Source organism: Theropithecus gelada, chromosome 17 (genome assembly GCF_003255815.1).
Source record: "Theropithecus gelada isolate Dixy chromosome 17, Tgel_1.0, whole genome shotgun sequence".
Taxonomy (NCBI): domain Eukaryota; kingdom Metazoa; phylum Chordata; class Mammalia; order Primates; family Cercopithecidae; genus Theropithecus; species Theropithecus gelada.
Window position 1 is genome coordinate 56,337,520 of NC_037685.1, and position 23,154 is coordinate 56,360,673.

The window sequence follows — 23,154 nt, forward strand, 5'->3', positions numbered from 1 at the left end:
CCACTCTTCTAACTCAAACCCAACCTATGATATTTTTCCTTTCTTTTCTCATCCATTACCTGTGCGGCAGCCTCCTCTTGTCAATCAAGATTACTGAAGCCTCAAACCAAAACTCTATCATTTGCCGGTTAAGCTACTTAAAATAGATTTTTAAAACCTGATTCTTATAACTTCTTCTGATGCGTTTCTGTATCCCTTTTCCTGGTTCTTTTAGTGAGTTAATAGCCAAATAAACAAATTAGTATTAAAACTTTAAGACAAGCTAAAGCCCCACATGGCTATCTGGCAGACTATACTGTGTTCCCAGCACGCCTGGTGATTTCATGGACTTAGTAAGCAGGTGGAAGACTCCATCAACCAGTGAGCACTGCAAACATGTCATGCAAAAACATGGCATTCTCATTCTAAAAAGAAAACGCATCACTGGATTGCTTTTCATGGTTACTGGTCTAGACACAAGCTTGATTAGGGGCTATGAATTAATATGTATTTCCTGAAGGTCCAGAATGTTTGTTCTTGCAGAGCTTTAAATATGGTTGACAAGACACATTTAACGTCCAGAAGAACATATTAGCAGGTCAACTTTGCAGCACACAGGCTGTTAGCACAGCGGAGCCAGGAGCTACACAAGGCTAGCACAGACTCAGCGGCTTCATGGACCCCTGGCAAGATGTCACAGGTGTGTAAGACAAACCAGGGAAGCAATGGGAACCCACTGCTCCCCCGACAGAGGTTCTGCCTCTGAGACAGAAAGGGGTTTGGCTGGGATAAACTGTGGAGGAAGAGCAGGGGTGGAAGAAAAATGAGAACAAATAAATGTGAGTAAAGATGTTTCTCTCTGTAAAACAAAAGTAGGTTGTGATCAGATTCTACAGTGCACCCAGAGCCAGGCTTGTGGGCTGCAGGCAGCTGTATTTACATCCACTGTTATTTAGATGCAAATTAAGGGGTGGGTTAATGCAAATTGGGAGAAGATTATTCAGAACTTTCTAGGAAAGGGGTGCGAACTTCTGGGTCATTGGCCATGGCACTTGTGAACTGTCGTGGCGCTGGTGGGTGTGTCTTATGCTAATAAGCAGTGAGGGCAGCCAGAAATCCCTTTCCTTGCCATCTGCTGGTCTGGGCTGATTTCTTTACTTCATCCTGTCTGGACCAGATTCTGTTGTGGTCAGGAGGTTGTGACCAGAAAACAGGTCCTGCTGATTTCCTACCTTGGAACCACCATTTGGGCATATGCTATATTTACAGAGTATAGTTACACGAAAAAACTATCACATTTAAGGCTAAGGCATTACTGAAAATAATCAGGTATGGGGGATGTATGAAAGGAATACCACATAAAAATGAGAGTAGCAAAAATTAGAATATTTAATATTAAAGTAGAATATTCAATATTTTAAATATTTAGAATTAAAATTAGAATTCTGAAAATTAGAATATTTAATATTTTAAATATTTAGAATTAAAATTAGAATTCTAAAAATTAGAATATTAAATATTAAATATATTTAATTTACATTACTGTCCAATGTCAAAAATCAAATGCTTTACAGAAACATGGAAAGTACAAATAAATTTTACTACTGATTTATGCTACATCGTTAACAGGTGAAACAGCCAAGCCAAATCTTTGACAGAATTTTAAAAAGAAATTTTTTTTTTTAATGCAACTATAGGGAGCAGGGTTTCAAGTTCTGCAACCAGAAAACAATTTTGTGAAACAATATCTTACATTAAGCTATAATATATTCTAAACCCTTGTCATTTACCATAAACAAATTATTATAGATTTTGAATAACAGTTTATGTGTTTTCACTAAAAAGAAGACTGATGCTGAATTTGAGATACATTTTTTAAAAATGGTAGCTAACTAACCTGGGGAACACAGCAAGAACTTATATCCCTGCAAAAAAATTTAAAAATCGGCTGGGTATGGTGGACGCACTAGTAGTGCCAGCTACTTGAGAAGATAAGGCAGGAGGGCTGCTGGAGCCTAGGAGGTTGAGGCTACAGTGAGCCATGATTGTGCCACTATACTTTGGCCTGGGCAACAAAGTGAGACCCTGTCTCTAAAAAGAGTTGTTTAATGAAAAATAAAAATAAAAAATAGTATCTGACCAAATATTCTTAACTAAAGGTCAGGAGACAATTATGTCTTGTAAGTAAAAATGGTTTTGGCAACAGTGATGGACGCAGCCCAAAGAGTGGAAAATAAATGAAAATTAAGCAAGTAAGTGCTTCAATACACTCATTGATCTTAGGCTACCTCATCCTGCTGGTATAGAAAAGAACATAGAAAGTTATTGTTTTCTGTTTTTATGACAAATGCCAAAATAAATAATTAAGCAATTACTTCTTATTTTGAAGAAGTACCTACTATGCTTTACTTGATGCTTCGATAATGCATAGTCATAAAAATATTTTAAAGCTTAATACCAAATAAATAAACATATTATCACAGTGCATGCTGGTATGCTTTAATGAAGAAAAAACAAAAAAACTTACATTTTCTTCTATTACCTAAATCAATCTTAACTCTGCTACTTAAACAGTGTATCTCAAAAATTAATTACAAGAGAAAAATGTTAACAAGTTATTAAAGGGTAAGATTCTGAGCTTTTTCTGTAAAATTCCTATTGGGCATATAAAGTTGCTTGAGCTATAAACATTTTAAAATGTGTTCACTGTGAAAAGAGCTCTATTTCTTGGGTTTATAAATAAATATAAAAATTACAGAAATCGTGTGTATGTAGGGACAGAAGGACATACCTACTTTTCTCCAATATAATAAACACAGGAGGATACAGAAGCCAGAGGAGTACTTCTGTCAACTTAAGTTCCTTAAATCTGTATTTCGTTTAAATCCTTCCAGATGGACCAATAATGTGCTGACAATATATGTGTCCAAATAAAAATGAGAAAACATAAGAAAATAACGTAGCACCATGCCATGTACTGCTTTATTCCTTTACTGGTTCAGTAAACACGTGCTGAGCCCCTACTCTGGGCCAGCAACGGGACACAACAAGGATTCCAGCAAAGCTCACAGCCTAGGAAGAGACCCAGAAAGCTACACATGGGCAGGACTGGAGAGGGACCAGATTCTAGAATTTTAAACAAGGAAATGATACAAGCAGCTGAAGAATACGTGAGTGAAGCAGAGCACACCAGCAGAAAGGATGGTGTCAGGGGAAGGATTTGTACTGTGGGTGACTCAGTGGATGACAGTAGCTGCCAAATAAACATCAGTTTCCTTTTTCCTTTTCCTGTATGGGTATTTCTTGAAAAACTTACCTTTCTGCACGAATCACACCACTGTAGTAGGGGGGGTCCCAAGGCATTACTTCCTACAACGGAATAATTCACTGTTAAGGAAAGCTACTGACTCTCAGTTTTTATCAGCAACGTGGCCAGTTTATAGAATGTAAACCAGCTACTGTTCATGTAAATCAGAGCAATTTTATAGAATCCCTTAAAAAATTGATAGCTTGGCAGAAAATACCTGGCTCCTTATTTTGACTTCCCTGTAATCAAAGGAGAGCAAGGTATAGATAAGACCTACGGAATCTGGGAAAAGGCAAACAAATGTCATTCTAAAGTGGAATCTAACAAAAGTAAACATTAATGAATTATATTAGCCATAATGAAATTTTTCCCAAAATGTAACCCATGTATTAATCCATAAAACATACTGCAGGTAAGGTGAGTGTACTAAAGGTAAGATTAAGGTTCTTTCTAAATCTAAGCAAGAAGCTTTGGGTAGGTATCAAAAATGAAAGCAACAATTTAAAGTGTAACCCAGGCAGAATTAACTCTAATCTTGGCAAAGAAAATATGTCATAAAGAAGTACTACAGTACTAGTTGCTTCTGATGACTGGTATATAATACTGAAAGAAGGGAAAGCTTGAATACTTGAATGAACTGTCCTCCTTCTAGGTCTCCAGGTGGACAAGAGAGTGGTTAAGAGACCAGGCTGTGAAGACAGACTGCCTGGGCTCAAGTTTCCAATCCACACCAGACCATAAACTGCATGACGACAGGGACTTTGTTTGTATCCTTCCCTATTACATTCCTGTACCCTGAACAGTGGGCACAGGGTAATCACTCAGTAAATACTTGTTGAAAGAATCAACAGTACCTCCCAAATAAGATTGCTGAATGTACTTAAACTATTAAGTAGAGTATCTGGCGTTGAGTAAGGGCTCAACAAATGTCAGCTGCTCTCCTCAGTACCATTATCCTTTAACATTTCAGTTTAGGCATAATCTCCTCCAATAACAAGGTGTTATTTCCCATATTCCATGGTAATACTTGTATCAAGGGATGTATGACAACCTAAGATACGTGTAGGCTTATTTTCTTTCTCCCCATGAGTGCCTGAAGGGCAGGGACTGTGTCCATGGAATCCTGGCCCCACAGTGTTCAGGTCTTGGCACACATTTTCTCTAACAGATGATTATCTACTATCTGCTAGATGCAGACAGAGTGCAGGCTGTAATGAGGCAAAGGCAAGAGGATGATAGCTTAGGCAGTAGAAAGGCAAGTGACTCAACAATCAGAGGACAGCATGTCATGTCTACATTGTGCCATGTAAAACACAGTCCACGAGAAGGGTATTTAAATCACAGCGGAAGGTTAGGAAATGTTCTCGAGAAGGCAAAGCCTGAATTGAGTTTTATGATAGGAGCAGTTAATTCACATGAGAAAGGGGGAAAGGCATTCCTGTAGGTGGTGTTTGTAAATGACTGGAAGCTGCCAACCATGCCATATTCATGTGGCCAGTACGTAAATAGTAATTCAAATTAAAGAATCAAAGAAAGCAAAGCAAGGAAAGAAAGCAAAACGAAGTGAATAGAGATCACATGAGCATTGCACAGTTATTAGGAGAGAGCAAAGAACACAGCCTCGGCTTGGAGGGGCAGCAGAAGATGAAGCTAGAGAAGCAGGCAAGGGCCAAATCATGAGGGCTTGGCGGGAGCAGCAGGGCAGTAGGAAGGGAAATCAGAGAATAACCGGGAGCTACTGAAGAATTTTAAACAAGAGAGTCAGAAGATCAGATCTGCTTTTTAGACAAATCCCTCTGGTGGCAATTCCTTCATTTATTATTCATTCATAGTTCAAATAAGTGTTGACAACCAATTCTACGCCTAACACTGGGCTAAAACCATGGTTAAACTGTCTGAATCCAAGATGGCTTTGAGTAGAGCAAGAACAAAAGGCTAGAAACCAGTTTGGCATTCCCATTTACCATCTGGGTGAGAATAATGATCCCAACCCAGGCTATGGCAATGGGTACAGGAGAAGACACAAGAGTTCACAGGACGGGAGAATCTGCAGGAACTAACAAATGATTAAGGGGGAGGGCAGTGTGCAGTGCCTGGAGATGCTTGTTGAAACACAGATTGTGGAGCTCGCCCCAGTTTTTGATTCAGTGGGTCTGAAGTGGGGCTCAAGAATTTGCATTTCTAACAAGTTTCCATGTGATACTACTGCTTCTGGTCCAGGAACCACACTTTGAGAACCACTGGTCTAGATTGAGTACAGGCCCTGATTAGAACAGCAGGGTGAATGGTGGCACCATTCACAAAAACAGGGACTTCATGAGGAGACTGGGCATTTCACAAATATCTGCAGAATAATCATATCCATAAGCTATATACAAGTGTCTACAGATAACAGTTTAAAGTCATATTCACTTTTACTGAATTAGCTTTTGGCCACACATTTTATTTTTTATTTTTCTGTTTCTATAGTCACCAAACTAAATTCTTATCTATTATTTAGTCTCCCAAATGAGACTACCTACCAGGCCAAGGTGTGCAGATGACTAACACTAGTTACTTTGCTAGACACAGCTCCCTCCATAAATTAACAGACTGACATGCTACTCTACACATCACTGAGTTTAATGAGATTAATCTGTTTCCTACTGGCTATATCTGGGAAGCTAGTAAACAGTTTGTAAATCTGCAAGGCCCATTTCCCTAAATCTTCCTTATGACTATGGCTCTGGCAGCAGCAACTAAGTCAAGAACTAACAACAGCATTTGGAAAAGAATGGTGTAGACAACCCCGGCAATCCTGTAGTGCCCTGGAACCAAATGGGAATGAGTCCTAATATCTGGAATCTCGACACTTTTCAGGGTACTCCCCTAATCACCTGGGCAGCATTCTGGCCATAATAACACTTGTCTATACTGTTGGACCACATAAGGAAGATCATACAATCGTATGATTGAAAACAACACTTAAGTGTTTTTAGAATGTGGTATACTTTGTCAGTCAAATATTGACCGACTCAACTAGGCATCATAAATTAGCAAACAAATAAGCAAATGAACTGCAATGTTAACACTGATGGTTAAAATGGCCACCTGCCAGATCAAGCCTCCACTGAGACTCCTTAAAGTCTGCTTCAAACTGAGAAGCCAACATTCCACAGAATGAAAGCAGTCTTTGCATGAATATATACACATTGTGTTAGTGTATTTACACAAAATACGTCAACTCCTCAACAAAAATGCTGTATGTACAGGCAACATCAGTTTGGGACATAAGAATCAAATATTTCAACATCTTTATTCACCAAAACTGAGGATCAGAAACAAAACTAAATGGACCTCTAGCCTATCACAAGAAAGTCCCTGAACCAAGAGATATGGATTTCAGCTGACAGACTGTCTATAATAAAAATATTCCAACATACTTACAGAATTTTGAGGATTCAGTTTCATTTTCATCTCTCGTATCATCTCAAAATCTTTTAGAGTTCTATAAAACAGGTTTATCATTACTTGTTAGGACAAAGTTTTAATAATTACATTACGAAAGGACTAGCTTGCTTATGTTACATTCCAATATTCATAAGAAGATTAGATATAATTAGTAGTGCACATGTAAATCATTATTAATCCAAATTTTACCTAAGTGTCATGAGAAATAACAACATATAAAGCAGCATATTCAATTTCTACCTTAAAAAGCAGCATGGTGGATATATGCCTCAAGAGTCCTAAAGCTTAGAAAAACTAGCAATGTCATTACAAATATGCAAAGCATTAATCAGCAAACTTTAAATCACTACTAAATCACTACTTTTTGCTATACCTTTTTAAAGAGACTAAACAAATTAACTTTAGAAAGGAATTTTATCATTGGCTACATTTAAGATTTCTAGTCATTTTTCCCCTATAGAAAAACTCTAGCTGGTCAATAATTAAATAAGTATTTAATATTTGTAGAATATGACATGTATATTGGAATTAACTCCTAACTCCTATATATACCTGTAAAATTATGAAGCTATGCTTGCTCAAAAAATCTACAGCTATGTAGAGAAAGACTACTAACACTTAACTGAGTAAAGCAGCATAAATCCTCAATATGTGCATAATTAACCCTCTTTATTGTATCAAAGACACAGTGGTTCACCAGGATTATTAAAAGAAAATTTTAGAATTTATAAACATAATCCAAACTAGAGAGGAATGAGTTCCAAGGCATGAGTTTATAGTCCAAAACAGAAATGTGAGCCAAGATCCAATGTGTTGGTGTAGCCAAAAAAGGCAAACAAAATTTTAGACAGCATCACAAGAGAGCAAGAGGAAACACCATCCTTTTTTACAAACCATGACTGCTTCTTCCTAGAATCCTTAGTACCTAAAGGTGTGCTGCCTCTCAACTAAGTCCTGGAAGAGGGCCAGTGAAGGGCAAGTGCATGAGTGAAGGCACTGAGCAGGGGAGGGGCAGGGGAGGCGGGAATACAGGTTGAGCCTCCCTAATCTGAAAATCTGAAACTTTCTCAGCACTGACATGATGGGACAAGTGGAAAATTCCACATGTGATGTCGCGTGATGAGTTGCAGCCAGAACTTTGTTTCAGGCACAAAATTATTAAAAACACTGTATAAAATTATCTTCAGGCTATGTGTATAAGGTGTATATGAGACATAAATGAATTTCGTGTTTAGACTTGGGTCCCATCCCCAAGGTATTTCATTACATATACGCAAATATTCCAAATTTCCCCCCCAAAATGAAATCCAAAACATATGTGGTCCCAAGCATTTCAGATAAGGGACACTCAACGTATATGAAACAAACGGACACACCAAAGGCAGTAAAACACTGCAGCCTGAAATTACAAACGCTGAGACAGAACATTCTTAAAATACTACACAAAATCAAAAAGACACCACATCCACAAGCCTCCTGTATTTAGGCCAAAAGAAGAGAAATACTACTTTATGAACTTGTCATAAAATTCATGGCACAAGTTAAAATAGTTTCAAAAACATTTTGGTAAAGATTTTTAAAGTGCAAATGAAAGATGAATTTCTAAAAACAATTGTTTAATGAAAGGGGACAGTCTATGTTTTCAAGAATGGCACATTAAGGAAGACAACTATGGCCTTTCAAATTATGTCTCATAGTGAGACAGGTCTGGTCCAATATGCCAAAACTTATATTCTAGGTCACTTCCTAATTTTTTATAAATCAAGTCTTCTTTAAAATGACTAAATAACATATAACCAAAAAACTAAATAGTAGAATAAAAACTAACCTTTCAGAAAGTTTGTCAGATAGTTTCTCAAGGAACTGCATGACAGTCTCTAAAATGAAATCCAAAAGAAAATATCTTCAATTATGTGAAATAAAATGAACACATCTGTTAGAATTATTAGATTATGATCATAATCTATATACCACAATTCCCTTAAAGTGACGATTTTCAAAGGAAAGTAGAGCTACTAACATATACCAAATATATAGTAAATACTTCTAGGTGATGATCTTTTAATCAGAAAAAAATTAAATTGGCATACTAATAATCCACAGCCTCAGATTATATCCCAAAATTAAAAGAGTTAATGGGACAGGCACAGTCGCTCACGCCTGTAATCCCAGTACTTTGGGAGGCTGAGGGGGGTGGATCACCTGAGGTCAGGAGTTCAAGACCAGCATGGCCAACATGGTAAAACTCCGTCTCTACCAAAAATACAAAAATGAGCCGGGCGTGGTGGTGCACGCCTGTAGTCCCAGCTACATGGGAGGCTAAGGCAGGAGAAGAGCTTGAACCCAGGAGGTAGAGATTGTAGTGAGCCCAGATCGTGCCACTGTACTCCAGCCTGGGCAAGAGAGTGAGACTCCATCTCAAAAAAAAACCGAGTTAATTGGAAGCTAAAGAAAAAAGTCCAAAATTTCAAAGTGTTTCTATCCATTCCTATGTGTAAGAAAAAACGTTCTCAGACATGTCTGATGTTTTCAAAGTTTTAAGGAGATATCTAGACTCTGCTTTGTTCATTAAAAATAGGCGCAGTATGGAAGTATGATTCACTGAAATAAATTTCTTAAAATCAATGTTTTTCTTGATTACAATTTTATTTTTATATACAACTGTAGAATAATCTATTCAGGATAAATATGAAAAAAATAGCAAAATAAGAAAAATAAATTTTAACTTCCGATAGAATGTTTAAAGTACTTTTATTAAAATACTTCTGCTATAGTTGTCATAATCTACAAACCCATAAAGGCAGTGTAGTAGGATTACCACCGTTTCCCATAAGAAGAAATGTTTTATGAGTATTTTTTAATGTAGCACTTTTTATCACTGACTTATGTATACAGAGCTTTCATATGTATTTTAGCTCACGACAAACACTATGTTTATATTTTCCAGATAATCTTTTATACAGTTTTAAGTTTCTTGCCCTCTCTTCAGTTTAAGTTACCTCCTTTTCAGTGAAATAAAAGGCTAAGGAAATAATTAACGGTGGTTAACCTAAACCCAAACCATGAGGTTTCTTGCCACTGTCAATACTTAACAAGTCCTGTGTATACAAATTCTGAAAACACTGGCTCATGTGCCATATGAAACAACAATTGGAATTTTGGGGGAACAAAGACATTATTTAGTCAACAAGGAATCTCATTTTAGGATTATATTCCAGGTGCCATACCAAACTGTTTTGAAACGAATTCCTCTGTATGCTTGCATACGTTTTATCTCTTAATAACCCTCTTTTAACATTCATCCATCTTATTCTTCCAGTCATTTTACATGTGAAGAATCTGCCTCAATTAATCTTTTTTTTGAGACAGAGTCTTGCTCTGTTGCCCAGGCTGGAGTGCAGAGGTGCCATCTCGGTTCACTGCAACCTCTGCCTCCCGGGGTTCAATCGATTCTCCTGCCTCAGCCTCCTAAGTAGCTGGGATTACAGGCACCCGCCACTGTGCCCAGCTAATTTTTGTATTTGTAGTAGAGACAGGGTTTTACCATGTTGGCCAGGCTGGTCTCAAACTCCTGACCTCAAGTGATCTGCCTGTCTCGGCCTCCCAAAGTGCTGAGATTACAGGCGTGAGACACTGCCCCTGGCTTGCCTCAATTAGTGTCCCTAGAGAACTGTGATATTAAGACTGAGTTTGAAACCCCCTGAAAATCACTAAGTGCCTCACCGCAGTTACCTCCTCATTCACCGTCCACACGAATGCCCGCTTAGCCTCAGTCAGCCTTTCCTGTCTCCCTCTGCTCTGCGGAGGGCTCACCCTGACACTGCGCATGACGGTTTCACTTCCCTCAGGGTGCCTTCAACAGCCACAGACCCATCCGACAAACGCCCCGAGCTCTTACATCCCACGGCATTGTTTTGTCTGTACTACTCCATCAGCACCAAAAACGTGCCAACCTGTATTAACATTTATCTTTTTATATGCATATATCCGGCTCCTCAACTAAGCTTTAAATCCTCAAGGACCCAGGGCACATCTTATGTGATGATGTGCACAGCAGCCCCCTGCCAGTACATCAGCACACCAAGCACTTAGTGCACAAGGCTGACCTGCCAGTCACGGAATCTGGTGCTGGGTGCTGCAGGTCCAGTGAGCTCCACGCTGCTAGAGCCAGTGGTCATGCCCAGCCCTCCTCACATCTGACCTGGCCACAGCATGAGTCAGCTGATCTCTCCCTTCTCCTGTAGACAAACCTTCTGCGTGGCCTCCAGGACCACACGCTGTGATCACTTTCCACCTCCCTTACTGGCCGTTACATCTGGCAGCGTTAACTAGCAGTTCCTCACATGCCTGGCCTCTTAAACTTGAAGGCCCCAGAGCGCAGTCCTTGGACTTGTTCTTTAAGTTCACTCTCTTAGTGGTCTCAGAGTCTCATTTTAGAGGTTCAAACTTACATCTGAAGCTCAGAACTCCACACTATCTAACTGCCTACTCAACTTGGCCACGTGAACCTCATTTGGTGTCTCCAACTTAACTTGAACCGAACCAAGTTCCCGGTCCTCCTAATCTTAGTTAACAGTAGTAACTCACTCTTTCTAGTTGCTTAGGTCAAAAATGTTGGCTCCCTCTTCCAAATACCATGTACCCAGAATCTGATCACATCTTACCACCTCCTCTGCTACTACCTGGTCAAGATGCCAACATTTCTCATCATAGTTACTGCAAAACGGCATCTAAACAGGCCGTCTTCCACCCTGGCCCTGCTGCAGTCTTCTCTCAGGAGCAGCAGCACTGACTCTCACCATGAGCACTGGAGTCACATCTCACTCCTCTGCCCCAACCCGCACAGCGACCTGTTGCACTCGCGTCGTCTCTACTTAATGCCGCCCCTTGTCAGCCCGTTCCCACCTCTGGCCACTCTCCTTGCACACACTGCGCTTCAGCCACTCCGCCCTCCTCAAACGTGGCAGGCATTTTTCTGCCTCAAGACCTTAGCACTTGCCCGTGACTGCGCGAAACCTTCCTGCCCCCGAGAGCCACAGCCTCACGCCTGTGCCTGTCAAGAGCGTGCTCACACGCCACGTTCTCAGTGAGCCCTCCGACAACACTCTCTAAAACTCCAGCACCAGCCTACAAGCCCACATTCCTTATCCCCTTCCCTGTTCCGTTTCTCCACAGCTTGTATTAACTAATAACACACCACATACTTTATCTACTCATTTCGTTCTTAACTGTCTTCCCTTGCTCACAAGAATGTAAACGGCATAACGATAGGAATTTTGTTCTGCTTTATACACCATGACCGAGAACAGTATCTGACATATAGTGGGCAATGAGTAAATATCTGCTGAATTAATAAACACAAATGGGATATAGATGGTATCAAACATAGGGCATTAGGTCTCAAGCAGCCTATGGAAAACCATAAATGTAGAATATGTGTTTAGGCTTCAGTTCTGCCACATTTTAGCAATATAACCTAACCTTAGATTCCTTATCTGTGACATGAACACAAATACCTACTTCACAAAGCTGCAGAGGAAGGAAATGAGATAACAACAGAGTAAGCACTGAATGATATTCTAATACTATTATTTTATATAAATATAAAATAAAAATATGGTACTATTATAAGCAAACTGTTGACAACAGCGACTACAGAAAAACATACTTTCCACCAAACTGATACTTACAAAAAAAGAAAAGACATACACTAAAAACACACATTTAATACGTAACATACATATTATATCTGTTTAGGAGCTTCAATTATATGAACCAAATTATAAGTGTTTTAAGGGTTTAGGGACAAAGCAGTCCAAGGAAAGTGAAAAAGTTTAACAAACTTCATGAAAGAGGAGTTTTGAGCTGAGCACTAAAAAAATGGGGTAAGATTTTAACAGGTAGACTAGGAAAAAAAGCTGCTCTCTGTAGGAGAGTGACATGAGCAAGGGAACCCAGGCCGCGATGAGTGACACACGCCTGTGGCTTAACCGAGAGCCTTGACAAGTCAAGGGAAACAGCTGTTTATGAAAGAGTAGGAAGCAAGATGGAGTGCATTTAGAGAACTCTGGAGAAGAGAAGAACATGCTAGGGTGAGAAGGGATAAGCACAGAAGGAATCAAGATAAGCGAGGATTCAGGATGTGATCTGCCCCTAGTGTCCCCTAGTGTCCCCTCTGTCCGTGAGTGGAATGTCTAACCAGATATACAACTAGAACCCCAGGGGGCCCACCACACTGCCTCCTCCTCCCCTCATCCTAAGTCTTGCAACTTCACTGCCAAGACCTTAAGTCTCACGCAGCTCCACTATCATGGCCACCCTACTCCTGACTCACCACCTAAATTACAACTGTAAGTTAATAAATGCTTTTGAAAAAACGTATTATGTACATTTATATTATTGTGTAACATTTTCTCTTAGACATTATGAATCATAAGGAACTCAACATAGCACAAGGCAGTTTATGACAAACCCAACGACACACTTCCGTAACACCTCACCCAGCACAAACCTTCCTAAGCAGGACTCTTCCCTCTGAAAAGCAGGCCTATCTGACTGTGTGTTTTTTACATGACCTAACCTATAATTAATCTCGACCTCAGTAAAATACTGATCTTTCATTCTCTCACCCTAATTCTAACCAATCTGGTCAAATGGAGCACAGAAACTAATTGAGTTAAAATGAAAACAATTTAGACTAACATCAAAATGAAAATTTAGGTTATGATTTTACTCTCAACATTCACATAAAATAAAGTTCTTTGGTTGGACAGAATAGATGCCAAATTATTAGCTCTATTTAAAAATGGTTCCTATAAAAATACATAGAAAATCTCTATAAATGGTTCTCTGCATGTATTAAAAATAGAACACTAGGCCGGGCGCGGTGGCTCAAGCCTGTAATCCCAGCACTTTGGGAGGCCGAGACGGGTGGATCACGAGGTCAGGAGATCGAGACCATCCTGGCTAACACAGTGAAACCCCATCTCTACTAAAAAATACAAAAAACTAGCCGGGCGAGTTGGCGGGCGCCTGTAGTCCCAGCTACTTGGGAGGCTGAGGCAGGAGAATGGCGTAAACCCGGGAGGCAGTGAGCTGAGATCCGGCCATTGCACTCCAGCCTGGGTGACAGAGCGAGACTCCATCTCAAAAAAAAAAAAAAAAAAAAAAAATAGAACACTAATTTACAGCTATTTAAAATCAAAAGCTCGGTTTCATAAAAATCCTATTTTGCCCTGAAATGTTGGATAAACAGGCTTACCTGGATTTTTAGCTATCGTTCCTTGGAGAGCCCTGTGGGAAAACGTGGAATACCCCACCAGCTTTGCCAGAAGGTCTCGACTGCTGAGCAATTCTTCTAAACATTTCAACTGACCAGTGTTGGGATACAGAAAAATTTTATAAGCAGCTTCTCGCACCTACATTTAAAAAGTAAATGGTGAAGGCTATAAATACCACGACACAGTCCTATGCGACAATAACACAGGCTCATGCTCACCACTTTATCTGCAGATGATCACTGCTTTCAAGATAAAGCAATGGTCTACACAAGGCGATAAAGCTTCCAGAGTCATACAATAGCATGGGATGCAACAGCATACGTGACTGCAGCTCTAGGGCACTGTTCTGAGGTACGGCCGGACAAACCTCTACCCAGTGCATGGATCTCTATGCTATACAGCGTCTTAACCAGGAGAAGTAAGGCTGCATGAATTTAAAAGGCTCTGTCGTCTAGAATGTCAGTCAATGCTGCTATTAAGGCCGGGCGCGGTGGCTCAAGCCTGTAATCCCAGCACTTTGGGAGGCCGAGGCGGGCGGATCACGAGGTCAGGAGATCGAGACCATCCTGGCTAACATGGTGAAACCCCGTCTCTACTAAAAATACAAAAAACTAGCCGGGCGTGGTGGCGGGCGCCTGTAGTCCCAGCTACTCGGAGGCTGAGGCAGGAGAATGGCCTGAACCTGGGAGGCGGAGCTTGCAGTGAGCCGAGATCGCGCCACTGCACTCCAGCCTGGGTGACACAGCGCGAGACTCCGTCTCAAAAAAAAAAAAAAAAAAAAAAAAAAAAAAAAAAAAAAAAAAAAAAAATGCTGCTATTAATCATACTTTAAAAACAAGAAGTCTTGTATGAAATATAAGTAATTAAATCAGTTTCATTCTTTTAAGTGTTTATGGCATTAATAATTCCACAAGTTAAATTTTTAGGGCTTAGTAATGCTAAAAAGTTTTTAAGGATACTGTTATATTATCACTGAATTTTGGGTTAAAACAGTAGCAACACACAGATGGGACCTAAACAACAAAGAGAATGAAACATACATACCAAGTCATCTGGTGCCTCTGCGTGGAGACCATCAATGATGATATGATCCCCAGCAGACGTAAAGTTATGACGAATGTGTTCTGGTAAGAGATGCTTCTCAATCTTGTTGGGAAAATTGGTTCCCATAAGAAATGTACTACTCAAATCCAAGATTTTAACATTGAGGTCCACTGCTCTTTTACGCTGTATGCAGGAGGAGTAAAAGTTATTTCAAGGCATTTTGAATTAATATTTCACAATTTAATAAGCAAAATATAAAGATGTCAAATCAACATATACATTGTTATCATTTAATAAAATACTAAATATGTTAGTGAAATGAATATATTACTATATTTTATAAATAATATATTAATTTTACTTTTAACAGATATTTAATATTCTAACAAAAAGATCATACTATGGTTTTCTGATGTTTCTATGCTTTAAGGTTTACATAACTTCTAGTTCTATTTTATGTCTAGGTTACATAACGAATTGTTGAAACTAACAACATTAAAAATCACATGCCAGGTGCAGTGACTCACGCCTGTAATCCCAGCACTTTGGGAGGCCGAGGAGGGCAGATCACTTGAGGTCAGGGGTTGGAGACCAGTCTGGCCAACATAGTGAAATCCCATCTCTACTAAAAATATAAAAATTAGCTGGGCGTGGTGGTGCGTGCCTGTAATCTCAGCTACTTGGGAGACTGAGGCACGAGAATCGCTTGAACCCAGGAAGCAGAGGTTGCAATGAGTCAAGATCGCACCACTGTACTCCAGCCTGTGAGACAGAGGGAGACTCTGTCTCGAAAAAAATACAGTTCTTTGCAAAAGTGTGGTGAGCCTCCAGAAGTGGGGAAGCACATTTTAAGAGTTCTGATTTTGGCCGGGGGTGGTAGCACGCACCTGCAGTCCCAGCCCTTTGTGGGGCTGAGGCAGCAGGACCACTTGAGCCCAGGAGGTAAGGCTTCCGTGAGCTACGATCACACCACTACAGCCTGGGCAACAAAGTGAGACCCTGTCTCGGGAGGGAAAAAAGTTCTGATTTTGCATGTGCTTGAGCTGCTACAGAATGATACGGTTAAGTCCAAGAAGTAGACCGGAGCCCCAGGGCATGGTCCTGTCGTCCTGTCTTCTACTCTGTGTCCCTGTCACGTGGCACACGGTCCTCGTTCCTGCCAGGCCCTCAAATGGTCAGTGATGAGGACGTGGATGGTGCCGGCACATTCGCCTAGCTTTAACCTTTGTAACACACAATCACCTGAGAAAACGTGTATTAGCAAAGGGGTTGCCATAAATGCTTTAAGATGAAATATAAACTAGAATCCACATAATAGTCAGGTTGACTGGAGAAGGGCTGAACTATCAGTTACTGGTTGCTAAAAAACTAGACAGGCTCTGCACTGGGCTCATGTTGGGCTTCGGGTGAAAGTGTATACAAATCTTTCTGGGAGGGGAGACAGCAATTAACAGGTTCTAAACTGTTCTGTGTTCTAAAAAATGATTAAGCCACAATACTAGCATACTCTTTAAAGATAAACATAGATGATGTAGAGGTATGCTTGATAAGACGCTGAAAAAATTGACTATATATCAATATCCCCAGAATTTCAATATAGAAAATTCAAATTTCATGGAAAAAAGTTTTTGGAGACTCCCATTTCTTTACAGTCCAGATTTCTCTTTGCTCATTTTGTTTCTGATATGGCCATTTATCACCACCTAATGGTAACAAGTAGAATAACAAAAAAGATGAACAAGATTTTGAAATCACATTACAGTTCCAAAATTTTCTTCAAAACTTTTACTTTGAAAAAAAAAAGTGATAAAATTAACTACTTTGAAGATTTTATCAACTGATAAAATCTCTGGAAAAATCAAAACTGAGTTCACACCAACTTCAATGAGCTGTCAGGCATATCACTTCATCATTCTGTGGTAACAATGAAATGTACAATAATCTGAACTCTTCAAAAATTCTGTGAAATTTGTGTTATTAAATAATGTTAAAAATAAACATTTCTATTAATTTTAAACTTATATTTGTATGAGACCTTAAAAATTAGGGTTGGGTGTGGTGGCTCACGCCTATAATCCCAGCACTTTGGGAGGCTGAGGTGGGTGGATCACCTGAGGTTGGGAGTTTGAGACCAGCCTGACCAACATGGAAAAACCCCGTCTCTAATAAAAATACAAAATTAGCTCGGCATGGTGGCACGTGCCTGTAATCCCAGCTACTCAGGAGGCTGAGGCAGAAGAATCACTTGAACCCAGGAGGTGGAGGTTGCGGTGAGCCAAGATTGCCCAATTGCATTCCAGCCTGGGCAACAAGAGTGAAACTCTGTCTCAAAAAAAAAAATTAATTAATTAATTAATTAAATAAGAAACCAACTGGAAAGAATATAGGCTTTGACGATTTATAGATTTTGTTGGTGGGTTTATTTCACGGTCTCTCTTTTGAAAAATGGAACATGTCTACTTTATATTCTGTCCTAGTGGAGCACCTTTGAGAACAGACATGGCAGTTACAAGGGAAACACTGAGCAGGTTTACTTTACTTGCATATTCAATATCGATGGGTTCCCCAGGGAGCTGCTCACTGGGAAAAAGGAGCTACACTGTGATAGTATGTTAGATAAAAGCGGCAATGTCTATGCTGGTGAAACTGAACCTATATTATTTGTCAGCAAAGTTTCAAAAGCATCCTTCATGAGGATACATAAAAACTAAAACTATTCACCTGGATTCTCGACTAGCAACCCTCCTTCTGAAGATACCAAACTTGATGATAGCCAACATTATTATGATTTGTCATACGTTCACTCAATACTTTTATTGAGTCCAAAACTAATATGCATTAAAAAAACATGATCCATGTTCTCGATCCTTTGTAAGCCTAGAATTTAGATAAGCAACACAACAATAACAGCATCATCATCAGCAAGAGGTAAAGAAGAATGCCACATGAGTGAAATAAGTAAAGTGCATTCAGATGAATACAAAATGCCACCTGGGGGACGGATAAAAGCTTCACAGACAATGTGGCGTGAGGATGAAGCCTTCATGGGGATTTCGGCCAGGGAAACCTGGTGAGCAGGCTTAGGAGGACAGCGCACCCCACACCGGGGAGGACACTGTGTATGAGGGGCTGACAGCCGGAGCACAGCCGCGAGTGTGAGCTCTCTGTTACATGTTAACTTCGCTAGTTCACTAGACTATGGGAAGTCCACAGGACGATTCTGGGCAGGAAAGTAACAAATCAATGCTTTATGAAAACTAATCCAATGTTCACAGACAGGGAAGACTGACCAGCAGGATGGTGACATGCTGGCCATGCAGGCTCTGGAGTCTGTCTGGCTTACAAAATAACCTCCCACAACCTCTACAGCTTTGGTTTCTTCATCTAAAAAAGCCAGAAGTAAGAGTAGCACCAAGCTCAAAGTTGTTGTGAAGATTTGATGAGAAACATATGATTTAAAATAGCAAGTGCTCAGTTGATGTTAAATATAATGACTGTTAGGAAGACAGAGGCCTTAAGAACAGCCCAGGTGTTATGATTTGCTTTTAGGATGCAGACAGATGCAGGACCGTAGGAACAATGCAAAGACTTGGTGAGAAGATATGAGAATATTAGGAAGGAAAAGAATACAACTCACTCCAAAATTTTATTTTACAGAGAAGTATTAATGAAGAACTGATTCGGAAGGGGGCAAATGTGGTCACTTTACGCAATTTGAGTTTACAGTGGAGCCCATAAGCCTCACGGGCCGCTGGGAAGGCACGTCCTGGCTCAGGGTCAGACCAGAATCACATGCTGAGCCTTTAACACCACACAGACACATCAGATGTGTGAGGGTTCCAGCATTACTCAAACTCGGCACCTATCAACATGGTAACATCTACTGTATGTGATACATATTCCCAAGGCCCTACCTTCTACTTTCAAGATATTCTGATAACTTAATCTCTTCATAGGTAAGTGGTTTAATTCTACCATATTTACTAGGAAAAATGTATTACTGTTTAAAACAAATAAACAAAAAGTCATAATAGTCTAGACTGCAGGGGAGTTGGGGAGACTGGGGGGCAGGCTGAACTTCCAATGGTGTCAAGTCTCTCCTGTTCTTCCAACTCTGAATTTAAAACTGAAATGAGGCACTTGGTTTCTCAGGAAGTTATGCGCTAGAAAGAACACTGGCCAGTGTTAGAAATTTTAAGAACTAACATTGGCCGTTTGTGAGTTAGGATGGCAACTTGAACAAATCACTTTGTCTTGTTTCCACATCTGTAAAATGAAGGGGCTGGACTAGGTAGAAGGCCCTCCATCCCAGTGTAAACACTGTGTAATCTATGCTTGCTGCATCTGTCAAACACACATATAATATAAATCAATACACTTACGTCAGGTCTTAATGATATTCTCTGTACTACCCATCTTCAATGACATCAGCTTTCCCATTCACTTGGCAGTCTTTCCTGATATTGCCTATCTCATCCTAATTCCATGATATCTAAAACACTCCACTTGGCTCAAGTCTTTCTTAATTCTGAATTATCATGGTGTGATAGGCCAACTTCCAGAGAGAGGGCTACATTCAAATACAATCTACAGAAGAATTTCATAACAGATAAAAAGACCTGCACATGTTTGCAGTATGCAAATTCAAGCAATATATACAAGGACTGTAGCAATAATGATATCAGCTAAATGTTAGTAAAACAGGAAGAGTCAAAAAAACAGAGAAAAGATGTACCTTTTCTTTGTCTAGATGGATTCCACTAATTTCAAAATCAAACATAAACAGTTCAGCCACTCGCCTATAAATGAAATGAGCCCCAGGTTATAACAGGTAATAAAAATTACTAACAAAAAAAATTGTGGTTTTTTGTTAAATAAATCAGTCTTTTTGAGCCTCACTGCCAAAAGTTTTTTCAAAACACACACACACACACACATACACTTCGTTTTAAACAAGGATCTTAATATCCTCAGAAGTCAGGCAAAACATCCATCTGACTGACGATTACGATTGGCTCATCATGTAAGAGCTTATTCCTTTATTCAGAGAGAACAAACCTGTGAAAGCCACCATAATAATTACTTATTTATTTCAACTCGATCCAAATCCTAATAATTAAAAACATAAAACAGGTTTTATATTTGGACAATTTTTCAAAGGCCCTCTGCGTGAGATTTTCAGTTTTTCTTCCAGCTAGTAGCAGCTATTTAGAATATTAAATCCTTTGATGCTGTGCTGGACGCTGACTTTCTTGGCTAATGAGAATTGTTTTCTTTCTTTTTACTCCTGCTTCATGCTTGGAACCAATTTCAAGTGTAACACCTTTTTTTTTTTTTTTTTTTTTTGGTCAACGGTATTTAAAAAAAAAAAAAAAACCAACAACATTGAATGGAAATAATCAAATATTTGATCTACTCTTTTGGCTTTCCTTGAGTTTTCAAAATAGGTATATTTACCTTCCTGATTATTACATCAAATATGCCTTGAATGGAAATTTATAGTGTACGTTTATCATATTACACAATACAGGTCTATTATGTGACAAAACTGTATTGCAGAAACATATGAAACATTTAAAATCACTAATCCTATCAAAGATAATGACTATTAAAATTCTTGTATTTCCTTTCAATCTAGTTTTAATGTTTTATATATATATATATAATATATTTAGAATAATTTAGAATTTAGAATAATTAAGGCCCAACTGTATACATTTATACTTGCTTTCTCTTGTAAAATTATATCACAAACATTGAACAGTTCTCCATGTCTTTAAACGTTCTTCACTTCAAAAAGTTGGCTTTTGATGCTTGTTTTGTATTGTCATAGAGAATACAAATGTTTTTATTTTCCCACTCCCATGAACCACAATATAATAAAAATCTTTGTTACATTTTTTAATCCTTGTTTGTTTCCTTAGGATAAATTCCGAGAAATTAATCAAAAAGTATGCACATTGACATATATTACCAAATGCTCCTCCATAGAGACTTACACGTAACTAGAGGACCCATCATCCCAAACCAGAAGTGCTATTCTTATTCTGTTTCAACTTTGTCAGCCAGCAGCTTCATTCTACTTTCTACTTAATGGTGGTGGGTCTCATGCCAGGCACAGAGCAAAGCACTTTATACAAATTATTTTCCTTACATCTCATATGATTCTTAGGAAGTACTTTTTATTTCCTTTTTACAAAGGAGAAAACTAGGGCTTAGTGAGCTCTGAAGCCAAAGTCCAACCCCGCAGTTCCATTCTGGAGATGCACTTCCACCCACTTCACACTTGTTGCCACTGTTACACCTGTGGCACACTACTATCAATTTTAGGGCCATCTGTCGCTATTCCTTATTTTGTGAAATGAGAGTTTCACAAAGAGAATCTTTTGCCCATTTTTCTGTAAGGGGGTTTTCTTTCCTCTTTTTTTAAGGTAATTTGAAAGTTCTCTTAACATAGTTAATATATTAACCCTTTGTCATATAAGAACCATTTTTTCACATTCTTGTGTTCTGACTTTGAATGTGGAAGTGTTTTGCCATACCAAAGTTTGCAATGTTTATATAATAAAAATCAACGAATCTTTCTGCGGTATGAGTTTGTATCATGCCAAGAAAGACCTTCCACATCCCAAGATTACCACTAGTTTTATAATTTCTTTTAAAAATATTTACATCTTTAATCAGTCTACTTTTTTTACCCCAAATGGTTATCCACTGGTCTAACATCATTTCCTGAAAACCAAGTCTTTCCCTACTGATGTGAAATGACACTTTTAGCACGTACCGTGTGTGTGTGTGTGTGTGTGTGTGTGTGTGTGTGTGTGTGTGTATCTGTCTAAATTTTCTCTATTCTTCCATTGATCTCATTGACTATTCAGGCATTTTTAAGTACAATGCTCTTTAAATACAGCATTTTTATATGTTCTACTGTCTGGTATAAGTCCCTTTTTAGTACTTTTCCTTAAGTTTTCCTGCCTATTCTGGCATATTTATTCTCTATGACTTCAAAATCATTTTAAGTAACAATAAAAAAATTCTTTATAAATTAGATAGCGTTAAACTTACAGTAATAAACACTACTGAGCTTTCTTCTTCCTTAAGAATACAGCATGTTTCTCCATTTCGGTCGCTTGCATGCTTCTCAGGTGTTGTGTGTGTCGCAGTTCCTCTACCTTCCTAAGTTCATTCCAACATGTGTTACAGCTTTGGCTGTTCTTGCAACTAGAATTTTCCCTCCATTATATCTTCTGGAGAATGTGATTATCTTCTTTGCATACATGAAAGCTTTTAATGGCTTTGGAAAAACCCCAAGTTAAACAGGTTTCTTTATGGCCTGCCTTCTCAGAGACTCTAAACTACTAAAATTCTTCAAGCAGGGAAATACATTGATACATCAGACTTCCAAACTTACTGACTGAAGGAACCCTTCTGAGAAAATTTCTGAACATCTCAGAGAACTAGTATTTCAAGGATTGAATCTAAGAATAAGATGACGAGTTAATTTAAATCATTTCCTCTGTGCATTAACTTACCAGACAAGAGTTTATTAAATCTATAATTCTTTGCTTTAGCCACTGTCTTATATTTTGCCATATGAATGGTTCCAAAATATAATTATTTCTGGGTGCTAGCCAATACTCAATGATATATAAGTGCCACGACACTGCAATAATTATTACTTCTAATTCTTCTCTCCTACTTCCAAGTTGCTTTTCTTTTCTAGACTGTTGATATTCTACCCAGTTTATTTTCCCCAATATATTTATCATTTTATTATTAAAAAATTCCTATTGGCATTTTTAATAATATCTAGAAGTGTGGTATGGATCCTATCACTACAAGTCCTTTCTATCTAAAATGGTCTGCTAGTCCACTACAATTTTTATACACAAACAGGGGCATGTCGATCTTCAGTAAATACAGATTATGAATAACCTTCTATTTTTTATATTTGCTTGTTGTTATTTAAAGTCAGTACCAGTTCAGTATAAATCTGGCACAATTAATAGGAATTCAACTTTTCCTTGCTTTGCTAATGAAAGCAGGATAACGATAAAGGTTAAACTACGGTGATGACACAGCTAGCTTTACTAG

The 23,154-nt window shown here is 38.8% G+C and overlaps 1 protein-coding gene across 1 annotated transcript in view; it reads right to left on the reverse strand.

The window, feature by feature from the left end:
- Nucleotides 1–23,154, reverse strand: part of MIPEP (mitochondrial intermediate peptidase) — a 152,867-nt gene that overhangs the window by 118,425 nt on the left and 11,288 nt on the right. The window contains exons 5-10 of the mRNA XM_025364706.1: nucleotides 19,796–19,859; nucleotides 15,061–15,243; nucleotides 13,998–14,154; nucleotides 8,565–8,613; nucleotides 6,713–6,773; nucleotides 3,296–3,348 (exon numbers count right to left, since the gene is read on the reverse strand). Coding sequence (XP_025220491.1) covers nucleotides 3,296–3,348; nucleotides 6,713–6,773; nucleotides 8,565–8,613; nucleotides 13,998–14,154; nucleotides 15,061–15,243; nucleotides 19,796–19,859 — 567 coding nt within the window. The remainder of the gene's footprint in view (nucleotides 1–3,295; nucleotides 3,349–6,712; nucleotides 6,774–8,564; nucleotides 8,614–13,997; nucleotides 14,155–15,060; nucleotides 15,244–19,795; nucleotides 19,860–23,154) is intronic.